General features: G+C 49.2%; 2 protein-coding genes across 2 annotated transcripts in view; one reads left to right on the forward strand and one right to left on the reverse strand.

Annotated features, from left to right (window-relative positions):
- The window catches only part of GCSH (glycine cleavage system protein H), a 729,662-nt gene that overhangs the window by 102,434 nt on the left and 602,319 nt on the right, over positions 1–24,909 (reverse strand). The window lies entirely within an intron of this gene.
- Positions 1–24,909, forward strand: part of GAN (gigaxonin) — a 33,507-nt gene that overhangs the window by 7,693 nt on the left and 905 nt on the right. The window contains exons 2-9 of the mRNA XM_049786282.1: positions 8,468–8,582; positions 11,795–12,145; positions 14,472–14,689; positions 15,208–15,329; positions 16,889–17,001; positions 17,821–17,970; positions 19,463–19,599; positions 19,848–19,976. Of these exons, the coding sequence (XP_049642239.1) occupies positions 8,468–8,582; positions 11,795–12,145; positions 14,472–14,689; positions 15,208–15,329; positions 16,889–17,001; positions 17,821–17,970; positions 19,463–19,599; positions 19,848–19,976 (1,335 nt within the window). The remainder of the gene's footprint in view (positions 1–8,467; positions 8,583–11,794; positions 12,146–14,471; positions 14,690–15,207; positions 15,330–16,888; positions 17,002–17,820; positions 17,971–19,462; positions 19,600–19,847; positions 19,977–24,909) is intronic.

A 24,909-nucleotide genomic window follows, 5' to 3' on the forward strand; every position in this document is an offset into this window, starting at 1 on the left:
AGAAAAATGGTTACAAACATGAATTGTTGAATAATGAAATACAGACCAATAAAATGTCTTTCCTTTTCCATTTTGGAGTGACTGTGCTAATTAATGGGTCTAGAATCTTAAATGTCTCTTTCTTTTGCTCATAGATATTTTATGAGTCTTCCATACTAGTATGCCTCTACGTTTGGTTGTTGTTTATTTGTTTATGGGGGCCACACCCAATGATGCTCAGAATCATTCCTAGTAGGACTTGTGAGGGGGTCCTCTGGGGAACTGTATCAAACCTGTTGTTCTAACTCTCCAACATGGTCTCAACTCTTTAAGAATAAATTTGGGGGGCCGGCGAGGTGGCGCTAGAGGTAAGGTGTCTGCCTTGCAAGCGCTACTCAAGGAAGGACCGAGGTTCGATCCCCTGGTGTCCCATATGGTCCCCCCAAGCCAGGGGCAATTTTTGAGCACTTAGCCAGGAGTAACTCCTGGGCATCAAATGGGTGTGGCCCGAAAAACCAAAAAAAAAAAAAAAGGAATAAATTTGGATGGGTGGAGTCAGAACAATAGTACAGTAGGTAAAACATTTGCCCTGCAGGGCTGAAGGGAGTTTATGGGGTACTGGGGATATAACCCACATTGGCCAGGTGCAGGGCAAGTGCCCTAACCACTGAACTATCTGTTCAGCTCCCAATTTAGAGGTTACATTTGAACTTCACTTAATTTTACAACCCTGCATTCTAGGGGTTTATGGTCATGTAAAAATGGGAAAAACAGGGGGCCAGAGAGATAGCATGGAGGTAAAGCATTGCCTTGCATGCAGAAGGAAGTGGTTCAAATCCTGGCATCCCATATGGTCCCTTGAGCCTGCCAGGAGCAATTTCTATGGAGAGGGCACTGAACAACTGCTGTCACCCTGTAGATTTTTTTTTTTTTTTTGGTACTTGGGTCACACCCAGCAGCGCTCAGGGGTTACTCCTGGCTCTATGCTCAGAAATCGCCCCTGGCAGGCACAGGAGAACCATATGGGATGCTGGGATTCGAACCACTGTCCTTCTGCCCAGGAACAATTTCTGAGCATAGAGCCAGGAGTAACTCCTGAGCGCCGCCAGGTGTGACCCCCCCCCCCCCAAAATTAAAAATGGGAAGAACAGGAAATGAACAGGCTTATCTTCTGATTGGAGCTGACCCTTCTGAAGGTCTGTTCTGAAGTAGTTTCATGGACTTGTGTGGTCTTTCTTCGACCCATTAGTCACCCCGGAGAATCACACTGACTCAGAGAACTGTGTGCCTATAGGAAGCATGTTCTTGGTGCCAGTCCCAGCCCGGGCCACGTCCCACCTGTAGCCATATGTAGATGGGCACAGTCTAGAAGTACTGTTGTAGTGGATGCAGGCAGACTGATGGACACTGGGCTCAGGGGTGCCTCCTGCCAAGCTTGGGAGCAGGACGAGAGTCTGATCTGGGCAGAGTTTGGGGATCTGTAGGCAACAGGGTTCCTGTGGCCAGAACCAAGAGCCCGGTGGCACTGGGTGTGAACTTGCAGTGTGAGGCTCAGGACAGTGGAAGAAAGGGTGTGGGATCTGGGGTGCCAGCAGTCTTACCTTGTTCCCGAGTAAAACTCACATTGCTTCTGACCTTCCTCTGAATTGCTGGGGCTGTGCTGGGAGATGGCTGTGAGGTGCTGGGGTATGGGAATCAGCCCCTCCAAATCTTCCTGCTGGGTCTGAGAGAGATTGGTTTTGTTTGCAGAGTTAGGGCTCGGCACTGATGGATTTTAAGAAGCAGGTGGGACTTAAACTTCCTATGGTGGGCATGTGGAGTGTGGGGATGCTTGGTGGTGCTCAAGGTATACCAAACCTCAGGGCTGGAGACGATACAGCAGGTAAGGCACTGGTCTTACACACAGTCAACCCAGCTCTGTCCCAAGCACCAACTAGGAGTGAGCCCTGAGTATACAATCAAGAGCGATCTCAGCATAGAGCTAGGAGCGACCCCTGAGCACACAGCCAGAAATGACCCCTCAGTAGCACTGGGTGTTGCCCCCCCCCCACTCAAAGCACATGCTCCGGTCCTTTGGGCATAGTCTCTGTCTCTGCCTTTCTGGACATTTCCACTTTGTGGCAGGTAAATCCTTATTTCTCATAGAGCTGGTTCCAGTCCCCTCTTTATGGAGTGTTTTCCCCATTCTCCCATTTTCCCCAATAATCATCCTGTGCTGACCACTTCACTGTGTGCACATCCTATGCAGGGGTAGGGGTGGGTATGGGAGTTGGCTGGGAGTGTTCTAAGGCCTTATCCTTGTACACTGGACCCCATGGTGCCATCTGGGTGAGCGCCCCCCCCCCCCCTCGCAGAGGAGAGCTGAGTGTAGCCCAAGCTTGGAGAGAGAAGTTGCAGTGGAATTCTGGGTGCCCAGAAGCTGGTTGCACAGCTTCCCAAGATGAGGCTTCTTGTCTCACCTGTAGTGCATTGGGACAGTCACCATCTGACAGCCTTTGTCCTAAAGGGGAATCTTTGGTCTTGCCCTGCTCTGGACAGAACACATGACTCGACCTAGTCCGCATCCACTGCCAAGAAGGCTGGGAGAAGGGCCGAACAAGCCCTTTGTTCCAAATTTGCTCTGGGAGAAAGGATTAAAGAGACCACAGGGAAGCATTTGTTCCCCCAACATTTTGGAGGTGCCTACAGCTCCCAGTTGTCTGGTGTCAGTTCATCATGGCAGACTCAAAATTAAGGGGCCAGAAGCCAAAAGTTTGATTTTAAAGAAGCAAACTGCAGCTTATATTGAAGCTTACCTCTTCTTTGGGTTACTGAAGGGAACTGGGGGTGGCAGGGGATCTTATTTGAGACTGTAACTGTTCTTTTGTTTGTTTTTTGCTTTTTTGTTTTTGGGTCACACCCGGCAGCGCTCAGGGGTTACTCCTGGCTCTATGCTCAAAAATTGCCCCTGGCAGTCACGGGGGACCATATGGGATGCCGGGATTTGAACCTCCGTCCTTCTGCATGAGAGGCAAACGCCTTACCTCCATGCTATCTCTTCAGCCCCAAGAGACTGTAACTGTTCTATTATCTCTTCCAGACCTGCCAAGTCTGTGTTTTATTTTGTTTTGTTTTTGGGTCACTCCTGGCTCTGCACTCTGAAATCACTTCTGGCAGGCTCGAGGACCATATGGGTTGCTAAGAATTGAGCCGAGGTTCATCCAGGTGGTCTGTGTGCAAGGCAAACACCCTACCGCTATGCCATCGCTCCAGTCCCTTAAAAAGTTTCTTATTCTTGGGGCAGGAGCAATAGTACAGCAAGGAAGGCTTTTGCCTTGCATGCAGTCTACCCACATTCATCCCTGGCATCCCATAGGGTCCCCTGAGCAAGTCAGTTATAACCCCTGAGTGCCGCTGGGTATGGCCCAACCCCCACCCTCAAAAGAAGTTTCTTAGCCATCACTTGGCTCCAGTGGGAACTGCTTTGGCAGGAGAACAGCCACAGAGATACTGTGTGGACCCCTCAGTTCCTCCACATGGGCTGCTGAGACCCATTTCCACTGCCCTTGGAAAGGCACCTGTCAGCAGCATCCCTCTGATCTTAGAGCAGAGCATGGCGCCTTCCCTGACGCAGGTGTGCTGGGCACGGGCAGTATTCCCTGTGTGATGATGCCCCAGAAAAACCCTCAGTCAGTGAAGATCACTCACCCCAAAGAAGTCTTCCCAGAAATCAAAGGGCTCGCCCTTGAGTGCTCACAGCCACATGGTCTTAAAGTGCTAGAAGAAGCCTCTGTCTCCAACGTAGCACCTAAGGAGGAGCTCTGGGGCTGTCAGACAGGCTGTGACATGAACCTCACTCGCTCTGGCTCTTTTATGTGTCTGTCCAGAAGGCCCAGGGTGTGACCAGAACAAGGAACCCGGCTTGTTTCATTCTAGAAGAATTTTCGGCTTCCCAAGCTGCTGCATCATGACTTTGAACCCGTCTTAAAATGTTAACACAGGTTTTCAAGCCTGTCTTTCAAGGGGCGAGGTTCCCCAGTCATGCTGCTTTCAAAAGGACGAGAGGGAGGCTTAAAGAGCTGGGCTTTCCACGGAGCAGTGTGGAGGAGTTGGGAGATGCTCCTTCTGTGGGACAACCAAACTAAGGTCTGGCCTAAGCCCCGTGCTACCTTAATTCGCACCTGTGTGGTAGCCTCTGCACTTCCTGTAAGGCTCCTCTCTTCACCAGAATCATCATTTCCTGCCTCAGGGGAAACCCTCAGGGGTTACTCCTGGCTCTGCACTCAGGAATCACTCCTGACCACTTGGGGATCAAACCCAAGTCAGCCATGTCCAAGACAAACGTCCTCCCCGCTGTGCTATTGTTCTAGCCCAGAGCTTCTCAAATAGTGACCTCGGCAAACACTGTCACAACTAGCTAAGCCCCGTGTTTATGTCTCTGTATGTCTCTGGAGCTGAGAGATGCTGTCTTGCTTCAAACCCTGCTTCAAAAAGCTATGCATTGCAAAACGTGCTCTTTATAGCCATTAATCCAGACCACCTCTGATTAAAAAATCAGCTCAAATTATTTTATATATTTTTGTTTTGCAGGTTAAAGTTTTTTCTTCTATCTTTCTTCCTTTGGGGGGGGTGTTTTGGGCCACACCCAGTGATGCTCAGGGGCTACTCCTGGCTATGCGCTCATAATTCACTCCTGGCTTGGGGGACTATATGGGATGCTGGGGGATCAAACCATGGTCCATCCTAGGCCAGCTGCTTGCAAGGCAAATGACCTACCACTGTGCCACTGCTCTGGCCCCTCTTTTTCTACTTCTTGCTTCTGTAGCTGTGGACTAGAACCTGGGTCCCTCACGGGACCCTTCACTTCCCCTTCTTCTTGGGCACAGTGACACTTTCCACAGGTTAGGAGGTGGTTCTAGGTTCTTCTTCCTTCTATAGACTTCTGTGAGTGTAGCTAACCCTCTTGTTGGTTAATAGCCCAGGAGTATTGGCTTCTCCTGGCACAAAGTTCCATTCTCACTCTAAACCTGGCACTGTCTGAAGCCTGGATTCCCAGAACCAGCCAGGATCCACCGGCACTTTTACAAGCGGTTTCTCAAAGTTGTTACTAATTTGCATTTGTCAAAGTAGATATTATTGTTAATCATCATTATTAACTGGCCAGGGATCAAGCCAGGGGCCTCAGACACACAAAGCTGTTCCGTGCCATGGAGCTACGTGCCCAACCTAGCCTGGCTTGTGGGTTATTGAAAGCTTTGACTGCCATTTTCTGTGAAGGGTCAGGAAGGTTCAGGTCACATGTCTCTGTCACATATTCTTTGTTTATACTTTTGATTTGCTCTTTTGTAAATTCTTAAGTCTTATTTTTGCTCAAAGGCCATGTTAAAAAAAAAACACAACAGCCTTTGAGGGGCTGGAGGTGGCACAGTGGAGTCGGCCTTGCATGAGCCTGGACCTCAAAAGGACCATATAGGATCCCTTAAGCACCTCCAAAAGGGATCATGAAGCTCAAGATCAAGGTGTAAGCACTGAACACTGCATATACTCCCCCCAAAAATAAAACCCCAAACCCAGACTGTGAATGTAGTTTGTTGATTGTTGACCTGAACTATTAGTTTAAAAATGAACTCCCTGGGGGCTGGAGACATAGCACAGCTATAAGGGTTTTGCCTTGCACGAGGACGACTCCAGACGAATTCAGGTTCGATTCCCAGTATCCCAGATGGTCCCCTGCCAGAAGCGATTTCTGAGAGCAGAGCCAAAAGTAACACTGAAGTGTCCCCAAATGTGGTCCAAAAACAACAACAAACAAACAAACAAAAATGAACTCTCAAAACTTAAATTTTCGGGGCCGGGTAGGTGGCGCTGGAGGTAAGGTGTCTGCCTTGCAAGCGCTAGCCAAGGAAGGACCGAGGTTCGATCCCCCGGCGTCCCATATGGTCCCCCCAAGCCAGGGGCGATTTCTGAGCACATAGCCAGGAGTAACCCCTGAGCGTCAAACGGGTGTGGCCCAAAAACCAAAAAAAAAAAAAAACCAAAAAAAAAAAAAAAAAAAAACTTAAATTTTCTAGGAGAACTTGTTTTTGTTTTGTGTTAGTGTGGGGGTCATACTCAGAGGTGCCTCATCTCATTCCTAGTGATTTTTGAAATGGGGAACTATATGCAGTGACAAGGATCATCTTCAAGTGGGGGGTGTACGAGGCAAATGCCCTCCTCTGTACTATCTCGAGAAGCATTTGTACATTGACATAAATACCCAAGTATCTGAATTTAATAATATAATTGAATGGGTGGATGGTGGTTATTTCCTAGACATTGAAGAGCATAAAAGTACCCTGTGTCGGGGCTGGAAAGATAGCATAGAGGTAGTGTGTTTGTCTTGCATGCAGAAGGACAGTGGTTCGAATCCCAGCATCCCATATGGTCCCCTGAGCCTGCCAGAAGCTATTTCTGAGCATAGAACCAGAAGTAACCCCTGAGCACTGCTGGGTGTGACCCCAAAAAAAATTTTAAAAAAAAGTAGCCTGTGTCCCCACATTTTCATGGTCTTTGTTCTCTGCCTATTTGGCCATTATCTGCACATTGTCACTTGCAGAGAAAGCTATGCCCACTAAAAGGGAATCTCTTTCTGGTTGGTTTTATTTTATTTTATTTTGATTTCTAGGCCACACATCTAGTAGGGTTCAGGGGTTACTTTTGGATCTGCACTCGGGTCATTCCTGGGGTACTTTATGGTATGCCGGGGATCAAACCCGGATCAGCCATGTGCAAGGCTAAAACCCTCCCCCTCTGTACTCTCACTCCAGCCCCCAGGAGATCCTTTTTTATTGCAGAAGTTTCTGACAATGTCATTATAAAAAAAAAAAAAAAACCAACATAACAGCCAGCAGCAGAGGCTGTGAGACCTGGCACAGGCCTCTAATCAGAGGTTCTGGATCATCTCCTGACCCTACCACCACCACACACACACCAGCTGGCTCCATTTCACAGTTCAGAACTAAAGAGAAACCAGAAACTTTCCCCCATCTTCCAGCCTCTCCAGGCCTCCTTCAGAGCCAACAGAACAGGAGAGCCAGCTCTTATATGAACATTAGTATAGGGTACTCCCAAGCAGTGCTCTGTGGAACCCCAGGGCCACTCCCATGGAATGCTTGACCCAGAGATGCGGTGCCACTCCAGCCCCTGTAGCATTTAGGAGCTAACAGGGCTAAACCTGGTGGTATTTGAGGGGCATGCAGGGCCTGGAATTAGAACTGGGGTCCTCTGCACCGGGCATGTATTCTGGGCCTTTGAACCAGCTCCCTGACTTAAAAGGGAATCACAAAAATCAAAATTTAGGAAGTGTGTACAGACATTGTTATATCTTTGAAAATAATAAAATCTTTGGAGCCAACACGATAGCAGAGATCACAGGGTGCTTGCCTTGCATGCAGCTAACCCGAGTTAGATCCCAGCATCACACATGGTTCTCTGAGCCCACCAGGGGTGATCCCTGAGTACAGCTGCTGTAGCAAAACAAAAACAGAAAGACCCTCACTGAATACTTAAAAAATAATCAGCCTAATGAGACTGGGATTCCCACTGGGATTCCCACAATTCTTGCTCCAAGGGTCCCATTCTTGGGGATTTCTGCCCTTTGTCATTTGTTTGTTTTTAAAAGAAACCAGCTTCTGCAGTCTGGGACAAAGTTTTGGTCACAGAAAGCTATAAGAATGTATGTTAACCTGGGGGAGGGGGCATAGTGATTGATAGATAGAACAGCAGGAAGGGTGTTTGTTTGCCTTGCACGCAACCAACTCAGGTTCGATCCCTGGCATCCCATAGGGTCCCATGAGCCTGCCAGGAGTAATTTATAAGTGCAAGAGCCAGGAACAATCTCTTAGCACTGCCAGGTGTAGCTCAAAAACAAACAAAAAATTATATGCTGATCTAGAGTCAAGAAATCCAGTTTTCCAGTTTTCCCTGGGCTCCTGAGTGTCATGGTTTTTTTGTTTGTTTGGTTTGATTTGGTTTGGTTTTTTTGGGTCACACTTGGTGGTGTCAGGGGTTACTCCTGGCTCTGTGTTCAGAAATTGCTCCTGGCAGGCACTGAGGACCATATGGGATGCCGGGATTTGAACCACTGTTGGTCCTGGGTTGGCCACTTGCAAGGCAAATGCCCTACCGCTGCACTATCTCTCCGACTGTTTTGTTTTGTTTTGGGGTCACACCTGGTGGCTCTCTGGGGTTACTCCTGGCTCTGTACTCAGAAATTGCCCCTGGCAGGCTCTCGGGACCATATAGGATGCTGGGAATCAAACCACCAGTTGTCCTGGGTTGGCCTTGTATAGGATGCTGGGAATCAAACCACCAGTTGTCCTGGGTTGGCCTTGTGCAAGGCAAACGCCCTACCACTGTACTATCTCTGCAGCCCCCTGAGTGTCATGTTCTTTAGAAAAATATTGATAGATCTATTTGGAGCTACTTCTGATCTTTCATAGAAATTCTGCATTTTTTTCCCCTTTCTTAGGACAAAGTTAAACTATAACCCTCCAAAAGATGATGGCTCCACCTATAAGATCGAACTTGAAGGGATATCGGTAATGGTTATGAGAGAGATCCTGGATTACATCTTCAGTGGGCAGGTACGAGCACAGCCAAGGCCAAGGGAGCAGCAGCAGTTGGGGCCATGGAGTGCAAGTCCCAGGATGCTGCCCCTTTGACCACCCTCTCTGCACCACCACCACCACTACCACCCCACAAATAGCATCTCAGCCTAAAACGGGGTCCCAGCTTTGCTTCCAGGCTAGGCTCTCAAGAGAAACTGCCTGGCTTCTGCCATTCACTGGAGATGGGGGGGACCCAGCTCACTGCTTGCTTGGTTTCTGCTTTCAAAACTTGATCCCCCCTCGTAGTGGGTGTGGGTCTTGAAAAACGGGGCAACCAGGAGTCTGGAGCTATAGCACAGAGGGTACAAGGCCAACCCAGATTCAATCCTCAGTATTTCATAGGCTTCCCCAGCCACCCACCAGGAGTAAATTCTAAGTACAGAGTCAGGAGTGACGCACCCCTGAGCATCACTGGTGTGGCCCCAAGACAAAACAAGGAACATAAAAAACAGGCCAGAGTGATAGCACAACAGTGAGGGCACTTACCTTGCACAACAGTGAGGGCACTTACCTTGCACAGGGCCAACCCAAGTTGGCATCCTTGGCATCCCATACAGTCCCCATAGCACCTCCAGGAATGACCCCTGAATGCAGAGCCAGGAATTTACCCCTGAGCACCACCAAGTGTGGCTCAGAAATAAACAAACAAACAAACAAACAAACAAATCAGGGACAGCAGCATTTTATGAATAGCCATACATCTGTCCTTCCCTCCTTCCACACCTACCTGGGTCATGCCATTTCAAGTGTCTGGATATTCAGACAAAACTTCAGGGCAGTGGGACATGGGGTATAGCAACCCCACCTGGTTCTGCCCGAGTTGTGACTGTGAGAAACTATGTACCTATGCTCTTGATGCATCTCTGTTATCTCTTCTCTCGTTTCCTCATTGTCCTTGCTTGGTGGGGGGTCAAGTACATGAAACTGGCTTTCCTGGCTGCTTCATCCTGTCCAAAGCTAGGCGTGGTGATAATCAGCCTTTCGGGGTGTTGGTGTATCATTCAAACCCCCTCTGTTTCTTAACTGTGTGTGTGTTGTGTGTGTGTGTGTGTGTGTGTGTGTGTGTGTGTGTGTGTGTGTGTGTGTGTGTGTAAGAGAGAGAGAGTGAGAGAGTGATTGGCACATTGAATGGAGTTCCTGTAGGAATAGCTCTCAAATACTGGAGACATTCTTACATCTCATGGCCAGGTTGGGGAGCAGCTGCCCCTCTAGCTGTCACTTGGGCATCACCCCCGACCCTGTAACTGCAGGATCACATGCAGGCTGGTATCTGGAGCCTGAAGCTTCACTCACACTTACACTCGACTTGTGGTGGTGGCTTTTGGCCATAATTAATTAAAAGCTCATGCGTGTAAGGCTGGAGTAATAGCACAGAGGTAGGGCATTTGCCTTGTATATGGCCAACCGGGATGGACCCAGGTTCGATTCCTGGCATCCCATATGGTCCCCCGAGCCTGCCAGGAGCGATTTTTGAGCACAGAGCCAGGAGTAACCTCTGAGTGCCCCCGGGTGTGGCCCAAAAACCAAAAAGAGAAAAGAAAGAAAAAGCCCATGCATGCAACCGACTCCTAAAACTGGCAGCCTTGTTTGATTGAGATGGGATTTTGTGGGGATCTCTTCCCACCAGATAACTGCATTTGATTCTCCTTTAGCTACCTGCTGAATCTGAGGTTTGATGTCTGTGAGAATTATTTCCTCCCTTGCTCTTCTTCTCTCTGTCTCGTTCCATTCCTAGGGCAATCACCTATGTTTCTCGTGTGTGTGGGGTAAGAGGTGGTGAAAATGCCTTCCTGTGTCCTGTTGGAAATCTCCTCTTCACTGTGCTGGGGGCAGAACATGCATTCTCTGGATGGGCCCCTTCCCATGACCTTCCCTGACAGGTCACGGAGGCCTATTTCCATTGCCACCACAACTCCTGGGAATACCATGAAATGGGTAGAGGAACAAGTTCTCACCAGAAATCCAAAGAAAATTGGGGCTGGAGTGGTGGCACAGCTGTAGGGTGTTTGTCTTGCCTGTGCAAACCTAGGATGGACCTCAGTTTGATATCCCCCAGCATCCCATATGGTCCCTCCGAGCCAGAAGGGATTTCTGAGCACATAGCCAGAAATAACCCCTGAGGAACGCTGGGTGTGGCCCAAAAAGCAAAAATAGAATTCCAAAGAAAATCAAGGAAAAGTTGATGTTTATCGTGACCTTTAAAGGGTCTTACCTTAGCGCTGAGCACTGACAGAGTGTTTCTGCTGGGGCCCAGCACTGCCAGGAATTTGCACCATCTGGCCCAGCTATAATCACTTCTAGGCTCCATCAGCTTCCAAATAGCTGGAGTTTATTCCCTAAAGCCATTCTGAGCTACTAGGTGTCTACTGCCAGGGCAATACCTGTGATATTAGCTCCTGCAGCAATGTAACTTGATTTCGTCTCTGTGCAGAGCTTTGGTCATTTGACCTGAGAATGGCCCAGTGTGGTGGGAGAGGCGCATTTTTACAGTCCAGGTGACACCCCCATTTGTCTACCCTGAGTGTGAGACCTCCTGGCTCCAAAGTCTCTAGATGAGCTGATGTGAGGCACAGAGGGAGTCAGCCCATAAGGGTGGATGATGGCATTAAGAAATGGAGAGTGAGGGGAGAGATGGGGAAGGACCTCAGCCAGGCACTGCTGATGCCCTCCAGGGTTTCTTGGTGCCCTCAGACTTGTCTCAAAAAAGAGGAGGGTACTGGAGCGGTGGCGTAAGGGATAAGACATCTGCCTTGCCTGCGCAAACACCCCCCCCACCCCGTATCCCATATGCTCCCCCAAGCCAGAAGCGATTTCTGAGCTCATAGCCAGGAGTAGCCCCTGAGCATCACTGGGTGTGGTCCAAAAACCAAAATAATAATAATAATAATAATAATAATAATAATAGTGGGCCAGAACGATAACAGGGAAGGAGTTTTCTTCACATGCAGTCGACTTAGGTTTGATCTTCGGCATCCTAGCTGGTCTCCCCAAGCATCACCAGGAGTGATTTCTGGGCACAGAGCCAGGAGGAACCCCTAAACACTGCTGGGTGTGGCCCCAAAGCATATATGTACTTTCATTCTTCCTGCCAAATGTGGAGAGCATTGATATGGCTCGGAGTACTACTGTGTCAGTCTGGGGGTTTGAGATAGCTGGATCATGAGTTTTTGTGTCCTGCTTGCCCACAGATTCGGCTGAACGAAGACACGATCCAAGACGTGGTCCAGGCTGCCGACCTGCTTCTGCTCACCGACCTCAAAGCCCTGTGCTGCGAGTTCCTGGAAGGCTGCATTGCCGCCGAGAACTGCATTGGGATCAGAGACTTTGCCCTACACTATTGCCTGCACCATATCCACTACCTGGCCACTGAGTACCTAGAGACCCACTTCCGGGACGTCAGCAGCACCGAGGAGTTCCTCGAGCTGAATCCCCAGAAGCTCAAGGAAGTTATTTCCCTTGAGAAACTAAATGTGGGCAATGAGAAATACGTGTTCGAGGCAGTGATCCGATGGATAGCACATGACATGGAGATTAGGAAGGTATTGGCCAGTGTATAGGGTGACCAGTTCTGGCTTCCCCCTGTCTTTCTCCTGTCCCTCCAAGTACTCAGAAGGCCCAGAAAGGCTTCCCACAGAGCATCTGTTCCCTGGGCTCATTCACATGATTGATTTCTCCTGTAGGCCGGTCTATAGGAGCCAGAGTGATTCGGAAAGTCTCAGTGCAAAGAATTCTGCTCAGAAGCAGAGTTCTTTAAGCACTTTTTTTTTTGAGGGGGGGCACGCCTGGTGATGCTCAGAGGATACTCCTGGCTTTACGCTCAGAAATTGCTCCTGGCTTGGGTGACCATATGGGACACCGAGGATCGAACCGAGGTCTGTCCTGGGTCAGCCGCGTGCAAGGCAAACACACTACCGATGCACTACCACTCCAGCCCATGAGCACTATTTTTTTTTTTTTTGGAGTAGGAAAGTTACCTTTTGTATTTCTGAGGGAGACTAGAAAAGCCGCAAGCCATCTTGGCTCATTCACCAGGGCTGGGGTGAAGGAGCTGGGGCAGGCCTTGAGTGTGTGACAGTGCAGTCCCCCAAGGACAGATTTGGAGGTGACAGCCTGGGAAGGGAGCATCTTTGAGATGTGCAGGCTGGCAGTGCAGAGTGGGCCAGGGGCCAGGCACAGGCATGATGGTCTAGCAAAAAGAGAAACCTATTTATTTTAAATATATATAAGGTGTTCTGGGGCTGGAGCAGTGGTATAGCAGAAAGCGTGCTTGTCTTGGGTTCAATTCCCAACATCCCATGTAACCTCAAGCATTACCAGGAATAATTCCTGAGCACAGAGCCAGGAGCAAACTCTGAGCACTTCTGGGTATGACCCCAAAACAAAAATTTATAGCAGGGCCCGGAAAGATAGCACAGCGGTATTTGCCTTGCAAGCAGCTGATCCAGGACCTAAGGTGGTTGGTTCAAATCCCGGTGTCCCATATGGTCCCCTGTGCCTGCCAGGAGCTATTTCTGAGCAGACAGCCAAAAGTAACCCCTGAGCACCACCGGGTGTGGCCCAGAAACAAAACAAAACAAAAAAATTTATAGGGGCTGGAGAGATAGCATAGCATTGGGTTGTTTGCCTTGCACGCAGCCGATCCAGGACAGATGGTGGATTGAATCCTGGCATCCCATATGGTCCCCAGAGCCTGCCAGGAGCGATTTCTGAGTGCAGAGCCAGGCATAATCTCCTGCTATGTAACCCTGGGTGTGACCCAAACCCCTCCAAAAATTTTTATTGCAACAAAGCATTTTCACCTTATGGAATAGGTAAAATGACATATTTTATTTAAATTTAATTAGTAATAAGCAAAGCACAATTCTTTTTTTTTGGGGGGGGGGTGACACCCAGCAGCGCTCAGGGGTAACTCCTGGCTCCATGCTCAGAAATCGCTTCTGGCAGGCTCAGGGGACCATATGGGATGTCGGGATTCAAACCAATGACCTTCTGCATGAAAGGCAAACACCTTACCTCCATGCTATCTCTCCAGCCACCTCAAAGCACAATTCTTATTATACTCAGTTTTTAATGGCATTTACTAAAGAAATTATTAGTCTCAGGATTGCTTTGAACTTTGTTTTTTTATATACTTGTCAAATAATATTAATGTCAAACCATTTTTATTATCTAGCTTACCAAGCTCCTACTATGTAAATGTGCTTTACTGCACAACGTATCACGTATGTACAATAAAAATAAAAGACATAGGGACCAGAGCAATAACACTGCAGGTAGGGTGTTTTGCCTTGCATGTGGACAACCCAGGTTTGATTACCGGCATCCCCATGTGGTCCCCCGAGCCTGCCAGGAGTGATTTCTGAGCTGAGTCAGGAGTAACCTCTGAGCACTGCACAGGTATGGCCTCAAAACAAAAACAAACATAATTTAAAGGGCTGGAGAGATAGCATAGAGGTAGGGCATTTGCCCTGTATGCAGAAGGACGGTGGTTCGAATCCCGCATCCCATATGGTTCCCTGAGCCTGCCAGGAGTGATTTCTGAGCGTGGAGCCAGGAGTAATCCCTGAGCGAAGCCGGGTGTGACCCAAAAACCAAAATATAAATAAAAAATAAAATAAAAACAAAAATAATAAAACATATGATAACAGATCTTCTGGGCATTCCTGAGATTTCAAGAATGCTGTGCTACTTGTGGCTCTACAGTCCATCTGTTCATCAGATACACATCTGAAATCTGAACCAAGAATTTATCAGCCCCGGGGACAACGGCAAAAAGAGGCCATTAAGGCAGTATCCAATAGTGCTGGCCCTGCCATAGGCTCCCTGCATGGTGGCATGTGCTTTGATCCCTCTGCTTTCCTGTAGGTACACATGAAGGATGTCATGTCGGCGCTGTGGGTTTCAGGGCTGGATTCCAGCTACTTACGGGAACAAATGCTGAACGAGCCCCTGGTGCGCGAAATCGTCAAGGAATGCAGCAACATCCCCCTGAGCCAGCCACAGCAGGGCGAGGCCATGCTGGCCAACTTCAAGCCCCGTGGCTACTCAGAATGCATCGTGACTGTGGGCGGAGAGGAAAGAGTGTGAGTGACTGACCGTGGGCAGAGAAGAAAGAGTGTTAGTGACCCACTGTGAGGAGAGGCTGGGAGTGACTATGGGCAGAAAAGACAATTGGAGTGACTGTGGGTGGAGAGGACAGAGGGAGTGACCAACCATGATGGAAATGACCATGGTTGGACAGGAAAGAATGAGCATGAGTGAGGGCAGGCGGAAGCAGGAAGGGGTACCAACCACCAGAAAACAAGACAGTGAGGAGCCTTTTGGGGTCTAGGCTGGTTTGGTTTTAAGTACTTGAGTGCAGGGGTTAGTGCTGGGCTGTAGCACTCTGAAAGCTTGTCATGGACAGTATTATAAGCCATTGTGCCCTAAAGAAAGAAAATACAACATGGCATTTGCATGAGGCCAATGGCAGTTCATTCCCTACCCAGAGTAGTCCCTGAGCACCAAACACAAACAAGTGTACTCAAACCATTCTTAGGTCTGTGCGATTAGCAAAGTTCTGTCAAGCGCATTGACTGGACTCCATTCTTGATTTCCTCAGTTCACGGAAGCCAACGGCAGCCATGCGGTGTATGTGCCCCCTCTACGACCCCAACAGGCAGTTGTGGATCGAACTGGCTCCACTCACCATTCCCAGAATGAACCACGGAGTCCTCTCAGCAGGTATGTTACTGGTCTGCTTTTGTTCTGTGGCTCTAGCTGTCAGCACAGTGGCTCCTGGGGGTCCTCTGGCCTCCCAGGTCTTTCCTACATCATTCTTTCATTATTTGAGAGAAGAGGCTGGAGCCATAGCACAGTGGGTATGGTATTTGCCTTTCACACTGCCAATCTTAAGTCTAATCCCTGGCATCTCATATGGTCCCCCTAGCACCTTCAGGAAGAACTCTGGAGTAACACCTGAGCATTGCCCTGTGTGACCCAAAAACAAAACAAACAAAAAGATCTGAGAGAGAGCACAGCAAAACTCAGAGGCTGTGCCACAGTTTGCTGGGACTGGATCTAAAACAGAATCTCTTCACAGTTCAGAAGAAAGAACAATCCAAAACAGAGTTGCAGGGAGCCAGGAAGGGGCAGAAGGTAGTCATGCCCAGATGTGTCTGCCCTGTACTGAACCCACAGACATCTGGGCCTGTGACCCTCTGGATGGGGAGAGAAGTGATGGACCATCCGTGAGGCAGAGGGTGGAGACTTGTGTCAGATGTATGCTGAGGCATGTTCCCTGCCTCAGTGCCATCAGAGTGCTGGGCCTCCATCAGGGTAAACTTTCCCAGGAATGTTGGGGGTTTCCATTTATTGCCCCTCCAAAGCCACTAAAGGAAAATTTTAAATCCCCCCAAGTTATCTTAGTGGCATATCCACTCTTTGATCTTTTCAGAGGATTACTTTAGAAAACTATTTCTGGGGGCTAGAGATATAGCATGAAGTTAGGGGTTCTCCTTGCATGCAAAAGGATGGTGGTTCGAATCCCAGTATCCTGTATGGTCCTCAGAGACTGCCAGTAGTGATTTCTGAGTGTAGAGCCAGGAGTAACCCCTGAGTGCTGCCAGATGTGACCCCCCCCCCCAAAAAAAAGGAAGAAGAAGAAGAAGAAGAAAACTATTTCTATGATCTTTTAAGTGTTTGACTCAGCCATCTGACCATGTTCTGCCCAGAGGTAGCAGGAATAGCCTGGAACAATAAGGTCCACTGAGTACCCAGGTTTGAAGATGAAGATCCCAGAGGGCCAGAATGATGGGATGCAGGTCATGGTTGAGAACTTGCTAGTGTGTCTGTGGCTGGGGAGGACAGATGAGCAGAGGCAGGCAGGGGTGGACTGTTGGCCGAGTACTCTGTTGGAAGCTGTTGGAGAGGGCAATGATTAGGCCTCAGGACTCCCAGAGCTGTCCCTGTCCTGGAAGTGACTGGCACGTGCCGTCATCTTGGACCCTTGACTCCTGGAGACATCTTTTTTCTTGTTTGTTTGTTTGTTTTTTGGGCCACACCCATTTAATGCTCAGGAGTTACTCCTGGCTAAGTGCTCAGAAATTGCCCCTGGCTTGGGGGGACCATATGGGACGCCGAGGGATCGAACCGTGCTCCTTCCTTGGCTAGTGCTTGCAAGACAGACACCTTACCTCTAATGCCACCTCATTGGCCCCATAGAGACATCTCCTCGAACCAACAGGAGTTGCTGTTGAAGACTGAAGTCTTAGCTGTGTGTGTATCTCCTTTGATATTTGCAGAAGGATTCTTATTTGTATTTGGAGGCCAAGATGAAAACAAGCAGACACTGAGCTCGGGAGAAAAGTATGACCCAGATGCGAACACCTGGACACCACTGCCCCCAATGAACGAGGTCAGTTGCTGCTGCTTGTTGCCCCATTGCTGTTTCTTTCTTTCCTTCTACATTTCCCTTTGTCTTACTTGGACTAAAAGGAAAGAAATCCTGTCCCCATTTCCACCCCCCAAGACTAGCCACTCTACTGCCACTCCGGGGCACCTCTCAGTCTCCATGGCACCTTCTCTGTAATCACGCCGAGTCCCAGTTTGCTTCCTTGGGAGACCCCATGCCTCCTTTGTACATGCACACTCAGTATTCTGAAGTCCTTTTTATATTTATTTTTTATTTTTTGGAGGGGTCATACCCGGCAGTGCTCCTGACTCTACACTCAGAAATCACTCCTGGCAGGTGCAGGGGACCACACAGGATGCCAGGATTCGAACCACTGACCTGCATGCAAGACAAAAGTCTTACCTCTATGCTATCTCTCTGGCCCCAGTATTCTGAAGTCCTTCAGACCAGCGGTTCATAGGCAGGGCACTCACTGGGCACCTTGGGGCCCCCCGGGCAGCATTTGCTGATAAATGATATGATGTTCCTTGAACCCATCCAGCCCAGCTGCATCTGCAGAGAACTGCCTCCCCCGGCCACCAGCCAGACTTCAATTGTGCTTAGGCCTGGGGACAATTCCTGTCCATGGCTGCCACAGAGAATATCGTGGGGCCCAAATGGTTTTTGGTCGTGATGGATCTTGAACATTAGGCCTGATGTTCACTCACGCTGGTGGGAATGTGGCACTTAGCAAATCAAAATAGAGGGACATAGCTGTGTGTCGGTGCTCTCAGTAAAGCTGGGGCCTCCTGTGAACCCAGCCGTGGGTGTCTGTCTTTGCAGGCGAGGCACAACTTCGGAATAGTGGAGATAGACGGGATGCTGTACATCCTGGGCGGTGAGGATGGCGACAAGGAGCTCATCTCCATGGAGCGCTATGACATCTACTCCAAGACCTGGGCCAAGCAGCCTGACCTGACCATGGTCAGGAAGGTCAGAACCTCGTCGACGACCCATCGGGATTTTTTTATGTTTTGTTTCTTTCCTAACACATGCCTGTGAGGAGAAATGAGGGTTTTCTGAGAACTCACATGAACATCTTCCCTCTGTGGGTCCCCGGTCTTCTCTGCAGCACCCCTAATCCACTATACTTGAGAGGAAGTGAGGAACCTGCATTTGCCCAGATCGTGGTTCACAGAGCATTGAACACCCTAATGGAGGAAAGAAACAACATGGCAGTGTAGACCTTGTATAGGGAACCCACAGTGTGTGGAAAAGAGCCCCTGTGTTTGCAGAGGCTTGTCTGGGGCCGGGAGCTGCTCCATGGGGAAACACCTGCCTTTGCATGTATGACCTCCTGCACTAAAAAAAAAAGTCAATAAATAGAGTTAACTTAAGGGGCTGTGGAGATGGCTCACAAGCTGTGTGGCGCATGTCTCAGCACCCCTGGCTCCCCAGCACTAAGCCAGGAGCAACCTCTGGACATGGTAGGAATGGCCCGAAGAATGACAGCAGCTGAGGCCACTGTGATAGCACAGTAAGGAGGGCGTTGTTATTGCAACCCAGGTTCGATCCCCGGTATCCCATAGAGTCCCCTGAGCACGCTAGGGGACTCCTGTGGGCAGAGCTGGAAGTAATGCCCTGAGTACTGCCAGGTATGGCCCCAAAACTAACAAAACTACAACAGCAAAAAAAAAAAAAATATTGAAAACAGCAGCTAGAGCTGTGAGGTTGTCTCTGGAACTAAACCAGCGCCAAGTTCAGGCCCCTCTAGCACCTCAATCCCTACCTCCACCAGCCAGTGTAGCCATTTTGGGCAGGCTTTTAGTATCAGACTCCTGACGTATTGAGAAAGCAGAGGCTAAGGGCTGTATTAGGCCAGGGATGCAGCCTGGGTGAGTGTGAGGTCCTGAGATCGAGTCCTGGCACCTCATGGATGCCCTAAATCCCACAGGCTGTATCCCCTGGCCTCAGACACTGCCAGGCCCACATTCCCCAGTAGAGTGCCTCCTGCAGCTCTGCCACCTGAGCACCCCTGAGCACAGTCCAGGAAAACTTCTCTTCCTTTACAATGAGGATTATCTACCAGAAGTGGTGGTATAGTCTTAGAGGCTACTAGTTCTTTTATTGTTGGGTTTTGGGCCACACCCGGTGGTGCTCAGGGCTTACCCTAGCTCTGTGCTCAGAAATCACTCCTGTCAGGCTTGTGGGACCATACAGGATGCTGGGGGTGGAATCCTGGCTGGCTTTGTGCAAGGCAAACACCCTCCCCACTGTACTCCCTCCGGCCTAGCTACACCTACTCTCTTGTGAAACTGCGTCCATGTGTGGATTATCAGGCTTCGCTCATTTTTTCCAAAGCCAGGTTGCAGCATCAGGGGGCATCTCAATGTTTCTACTTGCAGTCATGTCTCATTACCTAGAGGTGCCCAGACCCCATTTCCCTGATGAGCTTCCCCAACAACCCCACTGCTCTCTCCTCCAGATTGGTTGTTACGCGGCCATGAAGAAGAAAATCTACGCCATGGGCGGTGGGTCCTTCGGGAAACTCTTCGAGTCTGTGGAGTGCTATGACCCACGCACCCAGCAGTGGACAGCCATCTGCCCACTGAAGGAGAGGAGGTGAGGTGGTAGGCCTCGTGCCCCACATTTCGTGCCACGTCAGCTCCTGTGAATGTAGTTAGCCTGTCCGATCCCGTCCCCAGGACACTTGGGATCTGTTGGCTTTTGCCAGAGGTGGGGGGTTGGAGGTGGGGGGTGGGGGAGTGGGGGCATGGAAGGATGGGGGATGGGAGGGGGTTGGGGGGGGAAGGCAGAGAAGGCACTGGCTCACCCGGCAGTGCCACGCTGACCCACCCTCTGTCCCCCAGATTTGGAGCCGTGGCCTGTGGGGTGGCCATGGAGCTGTATGTGTTCGGTGGCGTGCGGAGCCGTGAGGACATCCAGGGCGGTGAGATGGTGACATGCAAGTCCGAATTCTACCACGATGAGTTTAAGAGGTAAGGTGGGTGGGCCCTGGTGCTATCACTCTCTGTGTGGTTCCAGTCTCTATAATTGGGCTGAGGGGCTCTGTTTACCCCTCCCCTACCCCTTCCCCCGGCTGTTTTTGTGGGGACTTGGGGGCAAAAGGGAATGCTCTCAGGTTGTTTGGGAAATGGAGCCCAACCCTGACATTTGGGTTGCTTCGGGTTACTCATGGTCCCCTGAGAACTTCAGGGACAGTCACATCCCTGCTTTACCAGAGATGGATGTGGCCTGCTGTCCTTCATTCAGACAACCCCCTCTGCACTAATCTATCTCCTTTATGGGAATAAACAGTGTCCCTAATAAAGCCTAAGGCCACAATCACTAGCTGCTCCTCCCACCCACCCCCACGTCATGCCAGTGAGCTCAAGTGTGGTATCAAAACTTTGGGACACAAGTCTACACTGGCTGCTCCTGTTCCACCCAGGTGCTTCTCTTGAGATGCACTCATGGCATCCCTCCCACACACAGTTTCATCTGTCGGAATGGAGAGACTGTGCAGTGAGGGAGGTACTTGTCTTCCATTCCCCAGCCCAGCATAGAGTCCCCTGAACCCTTCCGGAAGTGCTCTCTGGGCACAGAGCCAAGAGGAAACCCTGAGCAAGACTAAGAATGGGGCCCCTAAGCCCAGAAAGCATCACAGCTGTCCTGACTTGGTGGTGTTTTTTTGACTGAAGTCTCTGTTCCAGAGTTGATCCTGTTAATTTGACTTCTTTGAAAACCCTTTCTCACTGTCACCACCTTAACTCTCTCTCTCTCTTTCTCTCTCTCTCTCTCTTACTCTCTCTCTCTCTCCCTCTCTGTCTCTGTCTCTCTCTCTCTGTGTGTGTCTCTGTGTGTGTGTGTGTGTGTGTGTCTCTCCTTTTCCTCCTCCCTCTCTCTTTCCCCCCCCCCCCCATCCCCTTTGGCTCTCAGCCTTCTATTCAGAGAGCAGGCTCACATTAGACTTTCAGTAAATGCTAATTAAATGGATAGGATGCTTTGTTCAGGATTCAGGAAACGCCCACCTGGCTGCATAGTAGGAAGCCAGAAGCCACCCTCTCTTCCCTCCTCTCACAAGGTGTTTAGTTTTGGTTTGGTGTGGTGTGATTTTTTTTTTTTTTTTGGTTCTGGTAGTGAGCAAGGCCGACTCCTGGCTCTGCTCTCAGGGATCACTTCTTCTTCTTCTTTTTTTTGGGGGGGGGATCACACTTGGCAGCTTTCAGGGGTTACTCCTGGCTCTATGCTTAGAAATTGCTCCTGGCAGGCTCGGGGGACCATATGGGATGCCAGGATTTAAACCTCTGACCTTCTTCATGAAAGGCAAACACCTTACCTCCATGCTATCTCTCCGGCCCCAGGGATCACTTCTGACAATGTTTGAGGGATCACTTCTGACAGATGCTGAACCCGCATCCACTGCATGAAGTTCTCTCCTCACTGTGCTATCGCTCTGGCCCCTCTTTTCATAAGTTTAACTTATGAACTACAAACAGTGTTTTTATTGCAGTCTTACAAGAAACTGTAATGCCAAATTGAGTTTAGTGGCAGTGTTGCAGTCACATTACCAGAAGGGGGAGCCATACTATAATGTTTTAATTCATAGATTTTTTTTTATTTATTTATTTATTTATTTATTTAATTAGAGCCAGCAATAAGCGGTGACAAAGCTTTTGGAAATGTCCAAGTGCAACCAGCTTTTATTTAACATGCTGCCAATCGAGGATATTTTGGCTTTTAATTCTATTCACTAAAGTTATTAGGATATTAGGATAGTTATTAGTTATTAGTATGAGTGCTAATTTAGAGAGTATTTGCTGTGATGGGAAGAAGGGGCGAATCAAAGGCTTTTCTATATTTCTCTTACTATGTCACCATGACAACTAAATGTACAAGGTCAAGGTCGAATATAATTTCCTGACAATCTGCCCAACAAGCAGGGGAGACTTTGTTTTCTTGTAAAGGACTGGGAGAAGTCTTCTTCTTCACAACTCAATTCTTCTGTAAAGGGCGAACTTCAGAGAGTCATAACTAGCCCCTGGAGGAATCAGCATATGCCTTTGCCATTTTCTGTCCCTGTTTTCATCATTAAGGACCCAAGTCTGGCTTTAAAGTTTCTACGTCTGCCTTTGGCATTACGTAAAGGGTTGGAACTTCCTATTTGGAGGTGGGAGGTATTTTGGGGCCACACACTATAATTCTCAGAGCTCACTTCTAGCTCTCATCAGGGATCACTCCTGGTGGGACTTGGGGGCCCATATGTGGTGCAGGAGTGCAAACCTGGGTCAGCTACAAGTAAAGCTGGCACTTTCCCACCTGTACCTGGAACTTCCTCCTGTATCTTGTATCCATTTTAAGTTGTTCAACATGGAATATTGCGGGGAAACAGAGGGGAAAGATGGACAAGTTGCTCTCCTACTTAGTTATTTCACCTCAAAGAAGGGTAGGACAGTCATAAGGCCGGAAATCACCTCCTTGGCAGGTGTGCATGGCCCATTCTGAGTGCCAGGGCCAAAGAGGTACCAGAATCTGCCTGCCACATGGCAGGGTGGATTACCTCTGGCTCGCTGCAGGGTGGGTTACCTCTGGCTCCCTTGGCCTAGCAGCTCTGGCTAAATGTGGCTCTGGAAGATCACTCTCTGGCGCCCCCTGTTGACAAAGCCTGAGACTGATCATCTCGTCAAAGAAACCAAACCCAGCCAGACCTTTGCTGGATCCTCCGCATCTCATGCATGTCTGCTATGATCTGTCATTTTCATCCTTGTCCTTACTTTGGGTTTATTTTGCTCTTCCTTTTCTGGCTTCTTCAGGTAGACTGTTAAATCTTTCTAGTTCTATGTTGAATTCTGGTTTTTTTTTTCCTCCCCCATAATAAGCCTTTATTCCTTTTCCTTTTCTTCCTTCCTACCTTAGTTATGGTAACTGCATTCAAGTCCCTGCCTGATGGATGACCAAGCCTCTGAGTCATCCCGAGTTGGCGTCTGTTGATCATTTATTCCCTTAAGGGAGCATGTTCACTCCCCAGCCCTGCTTTAGTGGAGTCATTCTGGGGCATCCCGAACACTGGGCTGGGCTGGTGCTTTGTGGAAGTCTGTGGACTTCGTGGCACTGCTCTGAATGAGAGGCTGGCTGCCCCCAGCTGGGGGCCACTTAGACCCTTGTTGGTCTAAGGTCAGGAGTCTTAACAGGAGCACTCTGGTTCTTGGTCTGCAGATTTGAGATGAGTGAGTTGAACCTTAGAGTTCTTCCCTACCTCTTGTCTTTCTGTGGGGTGCCCACACCTGGCAGTGCTCAGGGCTGACCCCTGTCTCTGTGTTCAGAGATTCACTCTTGGCATACTTGGAAGGCCAAATAGAAAACTGGGGGTCAGACGTGGGTCAGCCATATGCAAGGCAAGTGCCCTCCCCACTGTGTTGGCTCTCCGGTCCACCAACCACTCACCTTTTTGAGACCCACAGACATTTCTGGTTGTCCCACAATATTCTTTTTTTTGTTTGTTTGTTTTTTTGGTTTTATTTTTTGGGCCACACCCGGTAGTGCTCAGGGGTCACTCCTGGCTGTCTGCTCATAAATAGCTCCTGGCAGGCACTGGGGACCATATGGGATGCCGGGGGATTGAACCGTGGTCCTTCCTTGGCTAGCGCTTGCAAGGCAGACACCTTACCTCTAGCACCACCTTGCCGGCCCCATCCCACAATATTCTACACTGGTTTCAGGACCCAGAAAAAAACCCTAGGGGGTTAGCTGCCAAGGTGGATCATTTTTAAATGCCTGTTATCAGCAGATAAAAACAGGAAACAAACACAAGCAAGGAGCTGCCCTGATCCTTAGATTGGAGAGAAATCAACTCAGTCCCTGCTGGACAAAGACTGCAGACAGACATGTGTCTCAGTCAAGCTGAGCTTGGAAGCTGGATAGCACCAGATGCCCACAAAGAATCCTCTGGGGGCTCTGTGCCAAGATCCCCAGTGGATGCCCTGCTCCTGGGCTGTGCTCAGGGTGGGGTCTGTGCAGACCAGTGATCAAGTAGTCAGATGGGTCACTGCACAGTAATAAAGTGACAGTAACCAAGGCAAAAATTAGGAGCGATAGTACAGTGGGGAAGTCGTTTGCCTGAAATATGGCCAACCTGGGTTTGGTCCCCCGAGTCCACCAAGAGTAATTTCTGAGCATTTACAGGTCTGACAATACAAAGCAAACAAACAAACAAAAAAAAGAGCAAGTCTAATGGTATTGGCAAATACAGGAAATGCATCTAGTGGCGTCTCCTGTAGGTAGTCAAATGGAGCAGTGGATTCTGAGCCCTGAAGGCCTCCATGCTGTGGAGGTGGATTCATATCTGGGCTCCATTTGTTTTGGCTTTGGTGTTTGGGCCACACAGTGATTCCTCCTGGCTCTTTGCTGAGAAATTACTCCTGGGGATGAGAGAGGAGGGAGATGGGAGACATTGGTCATGGGAAGGTTGCACTGGTAAAAGGGTTTGTTTTTTTGTGTTTTTTGTTTTTCTTTTATAACTGAAACCCAACTACAAACATGTTAGTAATCGTGGTGCTTAAATAAAGATATCATTAAAAAAAATATTCCTGGCAGGCTCGGGAAACCTATGGGATACTGGGGGTCTAACTCAAGTCAGTCATGTGCAAGGCAAATACCCTCCTCGCTGAGTTATAGTTCAGGTCCCTCCTTTCGTGTTTTTTCACCCTGTGTCATCCTTACTCACAGACACCTCTCAGGCAGGGTGTTTTCACGCACTGTGTGACCATGAGAGGCCTCATCTCCTCCATGAATGCTTCTTTCCCTTGGGCAAACCCTTGCTCTCCGCACTCCAAGCACCATCTAGAGCAGGCAGTGACTGACTGCTGGACTAGAAGTGACGAGAGGAAAAACAAAACAAAACAGTGGTGACTCCAGGCCAGATCCTCAGAGGAG

Source organism: Suncus etruscus, chromosome 14 (genome assembly GCF_024139225.1).
Source record: "Suncus etruscus isolate mSunEtr1 chromosome 14, mSunEtr1.pri.cur, whole genome shotgun sequence".
NCBI classification, from domain to species: domain Eukaryota; kingdom Metazoa; phylum Chordata; class Mammalia; order Eulipotyphla; family Soricidae; genus Suncus; species Suncus etruscus.